General features: G+C 42.0%; 1 protein-coding gene across 1 annotated transcript in view; it reads right to left on the bottom strand.

Moving 5' to 3' along the window:
• KIF18A (kinesin family member 18A) overlaps nucleotides 1-11,562 on the bottom strand; it is a 77,275-nt gene extending 65,713 nt beyond the window's left edge. Inside the window, exons 1-4 of the mRNA XM_019552320.1 lie at nucleotides 11,217-11,562; nucleotides 10,289-10,446; nucleotides 8,400-8,504; nucleotides 3,648-3,758 (exon numbers count right to left, since the gene is read on the bottom strand). Of these exons, the coding sequence (XP_019407865.1) occupies nucleotides 3,648-3,758; nucleotides 8,400-8,504; nucleotides 10,289-10,446; nucleotides 11,217-11,550 (708 nt within the window). The 5' untranslated portion in view covers nucleotides 11,551-11,562. The remainder of the gene's footprint in view (nucleotides 1-3,647; nucleotides 3,759-8,399; nucleotides 8,505-10,288; nucleotides 10,447-11,216) is intronic.
• Nucleotides 11,563-11,846: the final 284 nt, after the last annotated feature.

The following is an 11,846-nucleotide window of genomic DNA, read 5'->3' as shown; positions in this document are numbered from 1 at the left end:
GTGTGTGTGTGTGTGTGTGTGTGTGTGTGTGTGTGTGTGTGTGTGTGTGTGTGTACACACAAACACACCTATAGCAATTAGATTCTGGACCCTCAACCTACCTACTCAAATAAATCAAACCAATAAATTACAGCTTATAAATGATCATACTTGTTGGTCTAAAAAGGGTAATGACTATTCATACTATTATGTATAAAAATATATGAGATAAGAAATATAGGTACAGTTAAGAACTTTTGAACCAGGATGCTAATACACAACCACCCAATTAGGTATAGTCCCAAGCATACAATTAGCTTGTCTTAGTTTTGCTATGAATGCATTCTATCAAAAGATGCTTAAATAACCATGGCCCTAAAATGAAAAAGATGGAATTAATCTCCCCGACATACTTTTTAAAAATAGTTTATGTAACTAATAAAAAAAAATTCAGAACAAAAAGCCAATGAACTGGTGAATATATTGAAAAGATCTTCTAAAAAGGCAAAGTAAACCTGAACAAATTTTTAAGCTCTCTCATATGCAAAGGATAATTGGACGAGGGTAGTAGTCATAAAAGTGGAAAGTTTTTGATAAGTACAGAAATATGTTGACGCCATCTTTAGACAAAGAGATGAGTCACTCTGTCACCTTATCTCAGTGAACTATAAATTATGAGAGAGTCCTGGGTACTTAACAAACATGCTTCTTTGAAGCTGATACACCAACATTATTCTTTGTTTTAAGGTGGCGTCCCTCATAAGAAATTCTAACATCCAATCTCATGTTCATGGATCTCAAAGGCTCAGTACAGAAATTCACTTGTGTTAAGCGTGCAGAAAGCATACTACAGCCCTAACCAAACAGCCATTCATGACACAGAACGCTTTATAAGTGGTGGATCCAGCTCTAAGCTAGCCCTGGATGGATGTGGTATCAGACTAAAGCTCTTTAGGTTAGAGCACTTCATCTAACGTTGCATTGCGAGTTACAGTAGGTTGTACTCTGCCAGCATCCCACGCAGCACTGTGATACTATAGCCAGGGTGGGAGAAAGAAGCCCCACCAGCTTGCTGGCTCAGGCCTTGGTGTTGGCCAGACCAGGTCTGTGCAGTAGAGTGGCTCCTTCCCCCCTTCTCCAGCCACAGTTCCCAATGCAGCAAAAAGCAGCATATCCCCCAGCTGCAGCTGGGGGAAAGGAGCCCCTCTGCTGCCCTCTCCCCTGTAAGCTTGCTAGCTTCCTGCACTGGGAACTGTGACCAAGGGATGGTACAGGGGTCTGCACAGCAGCAGGGCTGATTTTCCTTTGACAGGGGGAGCAGGGTTATGAAGAGGGGCCACGCTGGGCAATCAGGGAGGCCAGCTGCTTAGGTGGGCTTGGCATTTTCCTGCAGCCTCCTGGAAGGCATGTTGGAGCACCTCCAGGCTGCTGGCCTTGCAGGCGCCAACCCCCACTCCCCTCCCCCAAACAGTACATTTGTTCTGTTCGATCTCAACCTAATCTAGTGCACTTCGAGTACAGCACAATACTAAGAATGCTTCTGCCTTGGGCTTTTCAAACATTTGTACTTAGCCAAAGTCAGCAAGGTGTGCTATCTGACTATCACTTTTGTATAGAAATGCAAAGTGGTTAAAGTACACAGTCCATTTTGTATGCTCCCATGCTACATTGCACAGCAGGGACATGAAAAGAATTGCAAAAAAATTTCTCAGAAAGGAAAACAAATATACATCATAAAGATTTGTATTGCTATTTATCTCAAAGACAAGTGTGTATTCTACTTCTGGCAATTTTAAACATAAAATATTTAATGCCAAAAGTGTTGCTAAACAGCGTCAATCATACATAGTTTCTACTGAATAGCTTGATTACACTCTATCCTGTGTAATTTGGAGGTTGCCTAGGTAAAAGATGGCACGTCACTTTTCCTATCAGCTGTATGCAATGAATATTGTGCTTTAGCTCAGTGAAGAAGCAACACTTTTGGAGTTAACAGCTAGAGCAAATAGCTAGATCACCTCAAGAGTCCCCGTGGATGTTTGCTGCAGCTCTATACACCGCGACCCCCGGCACCCTGAGTTATCTTGAAACTCGTCATCTTTGCAGGGATGTAAGGAACCTAGCCCTTCAAAGTAATCAGGTTCTACTGCACATGTGTAAAGTTTTATCAGGGTTGTAATAGTTATTTCAAATGCAGTAACTTAGTCTTATTTCCCTTGCTTCAATAAAACAAATGTATAAATTATTCATATTTCATAGGGTTCTGGAGTTTCTATTGGTATTGATATCTATTTTGTCACACATCAGCTTCTGAAAGCATCATGCCAATTTTAAGAGTGCATACCTTGGAACATAAATCAGTCCATGGCAGGACTTATGTTGAAGAATTTCAAAACGTTGAAAGTGAGGCAAAAAAACCAAAATTAAAATAGATCCTCTTAGCTGAGATTGGGAAGATATTAAGATAATGAGAGAGAAAGACTGATAGGAAGCTATTTTAAGTGGTAATAATTGCCTAAAAAATTCTCACAGAGAGAGAGAAAGACAAATTACCAAAGAGACAATAACCCTAAATGATCAAAAAGCAGTGGATAGAGAAGATTAGTATTCAGATCTAGAATAAAAAAAAAAAAAGTTTGCTTGACATGCTTAGTGATCACATAACATTTAGATTTCTCTGAATTAGGGATGTGAATAGTTAAACAATGATTATACCATTTACTGCTCACTGTTTACAGTTTAATGACCAAAGATGTGTGGCAGAAAATTTTCCAGTGCTTTATTTTTCTGTGGGAAATTTTCCATTTCTAAAAATGCATTGTTTCATAGTTCGTTAGTAACAATGAATGAATGCCAATACAATATTACGCAAGCTTGGTAGTTTCAAAGTTATAATTAATGTTTTTCAGGTGATTATATCTAGGAAGGGTGTGAAAGAGTACATATATGTTTTAGTGATTTATATACAGAAAGGTAAATACACACACACATGCAATAATGCTCCAGCATGTTGTAATTAGTCTTAATCAAGTCAGATTACTTGAGTCTGCTGGAGTGTGATAATTACTGCACTCCAGCATCACATGTATGAGCATCCCAATGATGAAAAATGGCAGCAGGGTGCTTTAAACTAAAGCTTGTTTGATGAGCTTCAGTTCAGTGTCCCACCACCATTTTCCAACACAGGGATGCTGATGCATGTGATGCTACAGGCACTTTTAATTAGCATGGCTCTCGGACCTGCACTAATTAAAGCACCTCCCCCTGCCTCCCAGAGCACATCTGTAAATACCCCTAGAGAGCAATGATATTTTCAAGACAGTACAAAAAAGTAATAGATTTGTTGAGTTACATGGTGCAGCTAGGACCTGAAATATATTTTCTGCAAAGATCTTCCTTTGAGGATTAATGATAGCATACAGTACTGAAACGGGACAGTCACTTTTGATGCTTGTCTTGAGCTTTTCCCATAGATAGCTACTTTTGAACATTTATACAGGCAAGAGATTAGAGGTTGACAATAGTAAAAATGGACAGGATTTCTTTCCTCCCACTTAAGTTATTAAGACTAAATTGCCACAGTCCCATAGCCATTGTGAAGCTTAGTTAAAAAAAAGTAGGAGTTTATCTGAAATTCATATCAGCCTGTAAATGCTATATCAGCTTACCTGAAAGACAGCATGGGACCGAGAAGAGGAGGCATTTACATCAGTGGGGTGCTGTGTTCTGTTTTGGTTTCCATGATCTAACAGTTGAAGGATTTCCCCTGCAGATTTCGGCTACAAAGGATTGAAAGAACACGCAAGAAATTCATAATATTCGATTTACGCATAGTTGATATGCAATGTTTATGTTAGCAAATCATCTGAAAAATAAACAAAGTTATTAAAAATAGAAAATGCACTCAGAACTCAGTAAACAAGGAAAGAGTTTCTTGTTTTGAAACTTTTTTAAAACTAAAAATTAGAGTGCATACAGAGTATGTATTTGGATTTCTGCAGTAAAATGATTTCTAAGTGAATAGAAAACAAGATATAAAAATATTAGAGCTGCAAAGCCAAGTTCTTGGAAGTTCAAGGCATCTAAATGAAGACCGGTGCAACTATAGTTCAGCCCCATGTATGTATGCATATGATGCACTGTAATTCAGGGTTGGGCAAAGTATGGCCCGTGGGCCAAATCCAGCCCTCTAAGGGATTTTGTCTGGCCCACGGTGGGTCCCTCAGTAGGGGCAGCCCGGGCAGTGGTATGTTCCACTCCCCTTGGGCCAGTTCCGCCACCCCTGGGCACACAGCAGGGTTGGGACAGCATTGCGGCTGGACTCCATGTGCCAGTAGCCTCAGTGGTCGTGGCTCCTTCTAGCTACTGTTGCTGGACTTAGCCCCACCGCCTGGGCACCCCGGCCTGGCCGTCCTACACCCAGTGCTGGGGATGGGACCCGCACAGGCAAGGCACTCAGCCAGGTGGCTAGGATGGGGCCATAGGCCATCAGGGAGCAGCATCCAGGAGCAAGACAGATGGGCAGGGCTGCGGAGACCCTGGGATCTTGGACTAGTGACAGAGAGGGGCTAGGACTGAAACAAGGCAGAGACCTAGTTCTGTGGGCAGAGACATGCAGGGAGCAGATCACTGCTCTGCTCCAGACCCTGGCCCTGCACTATCACCACACCAAGATCCTTGGGTCTCTAAAGACCATGGTTGGGACCCTTGTGGACAGGGCCTGAGCCCCAGGCTGAGTGCCCACTCTAGACCTACCTGTCCAGACCATGATAAGTTGCAGTGGGAGGTGGGCACCTTTCTACCCTGAAGAGGGGCTGGAGCTGCTGCCTGACTTCATGCCGCTGCCCAGCTTCAGTGGGCTGGCTCAGGTGCAGACAGTGGCTATCCAGAAGCTGCTCCTGGGCACCAGGAAAGAGTGGGACCTGGCGGCCAGCAAGGCTCCCTCTCCTTCACTGCTGCCAGAGCCCTTCTTGCTGAGGCTGTCCAGAGCCCACAGCAGGGCTGCCCAGCGGCTCCTTCCCACTGCCACAGCCCAGCTGGGTGCTGGGCGTTGGGGCAGCCTGGAGGAGGTGTTGGAGCTGAGCTGCCCCTGCTGAAGCTGCTGCCCACTGCTCATCTGAAGTAGCTGCTGATCTAAGGTACCAGCTCCCTGCCCACCTGCAGCCCCTTCCCACTTAGGGAATTCTGGTAAGCTGTTGTGCAAAGGAGGGGGGGGATGCTGACTTGACCCGTGACAGTTCTGCAAAAATCCTGTGGCCCATGGGCCCAAATAACTGCCCACCCCTGCACCAGTTAAATGATCACATTTTTTTCCGCAGGGCCCAGGCCTCATTCATTGCACAGGACAGATGATACGCAGGAAATGAAATAAATGAGGCCACTCACCATGGGACCATTGCCTAATTTGTTGCTGAAGTAGTTTGCAATGAATGAAACAGAGATGGGATTGCGAGAAGAGAAGGTATGGTTTGTAGAGTAGGCAGTTATCACCCCTGGAGAACTGAACTATTTTGTGGCCTCAGCCACAAAATTCGTATGTGAAGCCAGTGAAGTCATTTAAAGCACAGGTGTCAACATATGGCCTGCGGGCTAGACACAGCCCATGGAACTGTCCTGTTTGGTGGGCTACTTGAAACTGGGGGGCAAGGCCTGCCACAGAATTCGGAATCCAGGAACCATGACTGACATGGTCATTGGCAGTAGACCTGCACTGGTGGGCCAATGTGGATCTATTGCAGTTGTGGCCGGCTCTGTAGACCTGACCCATGAAGTTACTTCTATTCCAGATTTTTATCTCAGTATGAGGAGGAAGCAAATTCAGGATACAGAGACAAAACTTATTTCTGACATTTACTAATTTTTAAGAAACTGACACAGCATACATACTTTTCTTTTTTTAAAGCTTTTTTCGGTGTCATTTTCTATCTTCTATGTGGGAATTGGTATGGTTCCACATGGTGAAAAAGAAGAGACACTGTCCAGACCTTCAGTTAACAGAGCAACAGTTGGTTGTCATTTTTGCTGTCGGGGTCACCCCAAAAGAAAAGTCTGAGACACACACTTTGGCTAAGAGTTTTACAGATATAAACAGCAAAGACATGCTATAATAGGAACAATCTTGGCCATTCTCAAGACTGAGGAAAGTTTACTCTAATGGCTGTTTTTCAGTTAGGGAGGCTTGAAAAGAACCCAATACCTTCAGCCCTTGGCTGCTCTGAACTGTCCTTGTCTATGTCCCAGATTCTTACCATGTGTGAATTAAGAATTCAGCCAAATTTTCAGATTGTTATTGGGATAACAGAAAGCATATGCCTGGAACCTAGGCAACCCTCCCCAGCCAAATTTCATAAGCCTTCTTCAAAGCCCTGATATTCTAGAATTCTCAGTGCAACAGTTGTAAAAAATTTAGCGTTATTTCTCTCCTGAAGTGGTTCTGAAAAACGGCCATATAGTTTCTTTGTTTTTGCTGAATTCTTCAAAAACAGATGCTCAAATGCGAAATTTTAGCCTTAAAGCTTGAAGTTTGGCACAACTTACAAGTAACTGAAAACAGTATCTTGTACTGGGGACCACCAGGGAATCATACTTGTAGGTTTTGCTACTCATGGTGTCTGTAATAATTGTAACCTGCTGGTTAAAGCAGGATAGTTGGAGTCTGTAGTCTTCAGTGTCTGTTGCCCTGTTTATACTACAAAGTTAACTAGCAATTTGTTCCTCAGCAGTGGTATCACCTTGCGGTCATCCGAGTTTTGCAGTTGCTCTTAAGCTACACTTACTTCAAGAAAACCTAACTAGTGAGTCTCTTCCACTGCTTTGCCAATATAACAAGAGACCACTGCTGCAAGAACTTCCTTGGGTTAGTGCTTTCCCATTCCTATCCCAACGAATGACCGATGCAATTCAGGCGGGTTTCTGCTCGGTTCTTCCTGGGATATTCTGGCTGAAATATCCCAGAACCTCTTTCACATTTCCTTAGAAAACTACTGCTTCAAAAGCTGTTCTGGGAATTATGAAAGGTGGTCAGAAGTAAGACTACAACATTCTGAAACTCACTAAAGTAGATGAAGTTCAACATTTGATTTAAGTTGACAAGAGGCTGATACAGTTGACAAGAGGCTGATAAACCCAAAAGGACCTGGGTTAGCTTGTACCATGAAGAGGTCCGCTGATGAATTAACTGGTGAAAGAACACCAACAATTCAATAGTATACCAAAGAAAATCATATCCTAAAATTCCTCATGTTAAGACAAAAAAAAAGAAAGGGGGGGTAGGCAATCTGCTCATCCTAGTCCAAAACTACAATCCAAAAATCCTTTGCTCACCAACCAACTAACTTCTCTAGAGGTTTGACCTGAATATTTCCCAGTAGGTTTTTCTTTAGTTCTGCTTCTGTGTGTGCTCAGAAACCAACTTCATCTAGAGCAGCAGGGTAGGTAGCTCCTGCTAAGGCGTACTAAGTTCCAGAAACCAGCTGGAGCAACACTGACATTCCCAGTGAATGGGGACCCTGGGATCAAGGAGCATCTCCCTGACCCTGAGAACCCTGTGCACTGACCCTGAGATGCCCAACTGCGCATATATTTTTTTAGGAGGTCCCTGTATGCTGGGATCTGTAAAAACCACATGTGCAGCCTAGTTGGGCATCACACAATTTTTACTCATCTCGGCACTGGCCCCAGCCTGATCCCAGCCTCCCCATGCTCCAGGACCTACAAAACCAGGTATGCCACCCAGCTGGGCAGCACATGTTTTTTTTTTTTTTAAACTCATCCAAGTGAAGAGGGACTTCAGAATAGACAGCCGCAGCCTGATCCATGGTCCCCATGCTTCAGAACCTATAAGACTGTGTGTGCCAGGGGTTTTGACAACCAGCTAGTTCCAGACCCCAGTTCAGTCCCAGGTCCTAGCTGACAATCAGTTGTCGGAGGTATCTGCTTTCAACTTGCTGGTGCAGGGGAGTCTGGGATCATGGTCCTGGACTCCCCCTGCATTAACAAGCAAGGCATGAGTGGGATCTAATCCTCAGCCTCAAAACTGCACATCCTGCTATGCACGCATAGTATGGCAACAGGCAAGATTACTGGGATTGCAGATAAGATCTCATCACACCTTTAAGTGGGTTTTTTTTGATCTACTCCCTGACTCACTTCACTCTCTCTATGCATTGTGTAGGGACCCCAAGCCCAAATTTGAAATTCAGATACTATTCTCAGGGCCATGCATCTAAAAGTTAGGAGCTATAGAATCCAATTTGTAGGAGCCTAAACTCCATGCTGGATCCAGCTTTTAGTCTCTATTTTATTTTCCAAGTTTGTAGAAAGAGATGTTCCTTCACTGCTATCTTAAGGGTTTTGTGAAGTTAGAGTTGGAAGATCTTCAAAGGACAGGTCTAAGGAAAGTAAAAGTGTTATCTACATACCTGATGTAATGTTAATCCTTGAACTACCACCCCTCTTTGAGCATCTTCACGGACAGCCAGAGGTCCTGAATTTACTAGTAGGTCACGGATTTGTTCATTGTAGACCTTCAAAAGACATTTAAATAACCCTTAAAAATCAAATATTAGCAAGATTAAAACTGATTAGACAAAATAATTTTGTACCATTTTCACGTGAGTGCTTATGTGTTAGCTTAACATGTCTTAAAATGTAATTAAAATTGGCAAAGTTGCAGCCAAAAACCATTTTCCTCTGGAATCTAACATTCAGTTGATCCATTTTTTAATACTTATCAATTTACACAGGTATTCTCTCACAAGTGTTAGTTGCATATGTATGTGCTCCTATAACTAGATCTGAGTCTTACAACAGACTTCAGAATCTGTAGTTCAACCATATTTTTAACTGTAATCCACATGTGTTAGCACTTCAGAAAAAAGTGCCAAGAAAGCAAAAGTGACAATATTGTAATGGCTTTGTCAAAGAATGGAGGCTGTTGGGAAGAATAAAAGCTTGTGCAGTGCAGAATAAGCACAGTTCTTTTTCTTCAGTGAAGAGCTTTAAGTAGAATGTAACAAAACATAACTACATAGAATAAAGATCCTACTTAGAGGAGCTGGAAGTTCACACATGCATTTCACTTGGATACTGTTGCTCCTCCTTCTGCTCACAGTGATACGTAGGGACCTACTTAATTCATGATTTTCCAGAAACTACAAAATTGGGCACTGTCCACAAAAATCTATGAAATAACCCCAAAACAAAAACAAACAAACAAACCACATAAAACCTGACTAAAAATAAAAATACTGGCTCCCCAGTGGGAGCTAGTGGTCCTCTTGCTTGCAGAGGTCTAGACTTGCAGCCTGCAAGACGTGGGCGGGGAGGCAGGGGTGGAACCACCTGCATGAAGGGAAGCAGCCAAGATGATTCCCCTCCCCCCCCAGTCCCCATCGACTGGCTGAGATGGCCGCTGATTGCATTCAGGAGTGAGGGGCAGGACAGCACAACAGACAGCCCTCTCAGCCTATCAGCAGCATGCCCATCAGGGCCCCTTAGCGAATCAGCAGCAAGTGGCAGGCTCACCACAAAATTGCGGCAAATCCCTAGAGACAGGCATAGGTAAATTCAGGATTTTGAAAACAGGAGTACAGGAAGTGCAACTCTGTCTCAGGTGGCTGCAAACCCTGGCCCCAACTCTGATTCATGCCATGGCTACCTCCAGGTCAAGGGGGTCAGGCTAAAGTTGGAAGCTCCTGCATTCCCCGCTGGTCTAAGCCCTAGGCCCAGGAGGTCAGTGGAAAGGGAGGTGTCCTGGTCTCAGCACACTCCACGTGAGGCCAATCTCTTAACGGGCTTACTGTGTGCAAATACAGACAGACGGACTCATTTTCTAAGCCACAGGCAGAGCAGATTCAGTTGAAATACTCCCATATTTTTTTCAAATAGCTCTTTTAAGGCCTACTGCAAAAACTCCAAACAAAACAGGAAAATCTCATAGATGACAGAGCAAAAAAAGTAGCATCAGTTTCAGTCAGGCAATTTCAAACCATTTATAGACTTGTGTACTGCGCAACACTGAAATATATCAGCTGCTTGAAGGATATTTTGTACACACTATGTGTGTGTTTTACAGGGCAATGTAATTAATTTGCAAAGGTTTAAAGCAGATTCCTGTAAGTGTTCACTTATAAACAGCACCAGCTTTTTAAAGTATAATTCTACTTCATTCCTATTATGACATTTTTCCTCAAGCATCCACATTCTCTCAGACCTGTTAATGGCTGCCCAAGAAATGCTTCACTAGTTTTCAAATACAGGGAAACACCCTTTATTAAGTCCAATATGCACAATGTAAGCGTAAGTTCACCTCTAAGTATGAAACAGCAAGAGTGCACAACTTGTCTTCTTTTATTTGATCCATGCAATTATAAAGCTCCATCAAAGTTAAATACATCACTCCAGGATCTTTAGGTGAACCCAGCATTGTGTAGGTTTTTCCTGCTCCAGTTGCGCCATATGCGAGCACTGAAATTGTAAGAAAATTTTAATACCATATTACTCCACCAGTTAGGACTGAAAATGACATGCTAGATCCTCAAGTCTAGTCCCTTGCTATAAGATGTGATTGCATTATATATGCATTTAAAAAAAAAAAAAAAATGATCAAGCACCATCTTAAAATTCGTCTTTTTTTGTCTATGCTAGTCAATGAAGAATGCTGTTCCAGAACTCCACTACACTGATAGTGAAAAATCTACTTCTAATTTTTATCTTAAATGTATTCATAGCTAATTTATAATAATTTGTTCTTGTGTCAACAGTCCTTCAGAATAAACAGCCCTTTTCCCTTTCTGTGGTATTAAGAGAGATCTATCATATGTCCTCTCAACATCTGTTTTGCTATACTAAATAAGGCAACCTCTTTCAGTTGCCTTTCATGAGGTAGGCACTCTGTTCCCCAACCAGCCTAATTCCTTCTTTGTACCCATTCCAATTTGAATTCACCTTTCCTGAACACAGGTATCAATATTTGTACCTAGTGCTCTAGATGAAATTCTGAAATCTTTTATAATCGCAATATTCATTCTTTTACAGAAAAGGGACTATATGCATAAAGAAAAAATACAAATAAAAACAAGCATCTTGCTTGTAACAACTAACAATAAAGTTTTAGTGTTTAAAAAAAAAATAAATCACTCTCTCTTAGCACCTGCCAACAGTTACAACAGGTAGTTATTACATGAGAAACTGAGGAATTGGTTTTGTGAACTGAAGGAGTAAAACTGAAAAGTTACCTGTACAGTTATATCCATTTAAAAAACCATCCAGCACAGTTTTGGTAGTATGCTCAAAAACTTCTATTTGAGATGAATTTTCACTAAAAACAGCATCAAACACAAATTTGAGATCCTTATTTTTCCTCTTGTTAATATCTCTATGAAGTATTTTCTTCCCGTGAAAGAAGCTGACTTCTTCTTCTTTTGGATCAAAGACCAGTATATGCTGGTCTACAACATGGACCACTTTGCTAAACTTGCCATCTTTTTCTTTTTCATTTTCTGGACGGACACGAACCACCACTTTCACATGATTGCAAACATCCTCCTCAGTAGTGGCAGAGGCAGACATGGTTTCCTAATTTTACTGCCAAGAGTTCAGATAAAATAATGCAATTGTAAAGAAAGAAAGAGAGAGAGAGAAAGCACACAAAAACTTTAGCATTTGGAACAAACCATTTGACAATTAGCTCACGTTCGACCCGGTAGCATTTATAAAATGCATGAGCTTATTTTTCAAACTGAGAGTTTCCTTACTTAGGAAATTTAGGAAAATTCACTAACAGTCTATTTCTCATACTTTTAACATGAGATGTTAGCCTTTCACCATGGAATACAAGGCAAAATCCTCTCTCATTTGCAGACTGT

This window comes from Crocodylus porosus, unplaced genomic scaffold (assembly GCF_001723895.1).
Source record: "Crocodylus porosus isolate Cpor-Errol unplaced genomic scaffold, CroPor_comp1, whole genome shotgun sequence".
NCBI lineage: Eukaryota > Metazoa > Chordata > Crocodylia > Crocodylidae > Crocodylus > Crocodylus porosus.
This window is presented reverse-complemented; position numbering and strand designations above follow the sequence as displayed.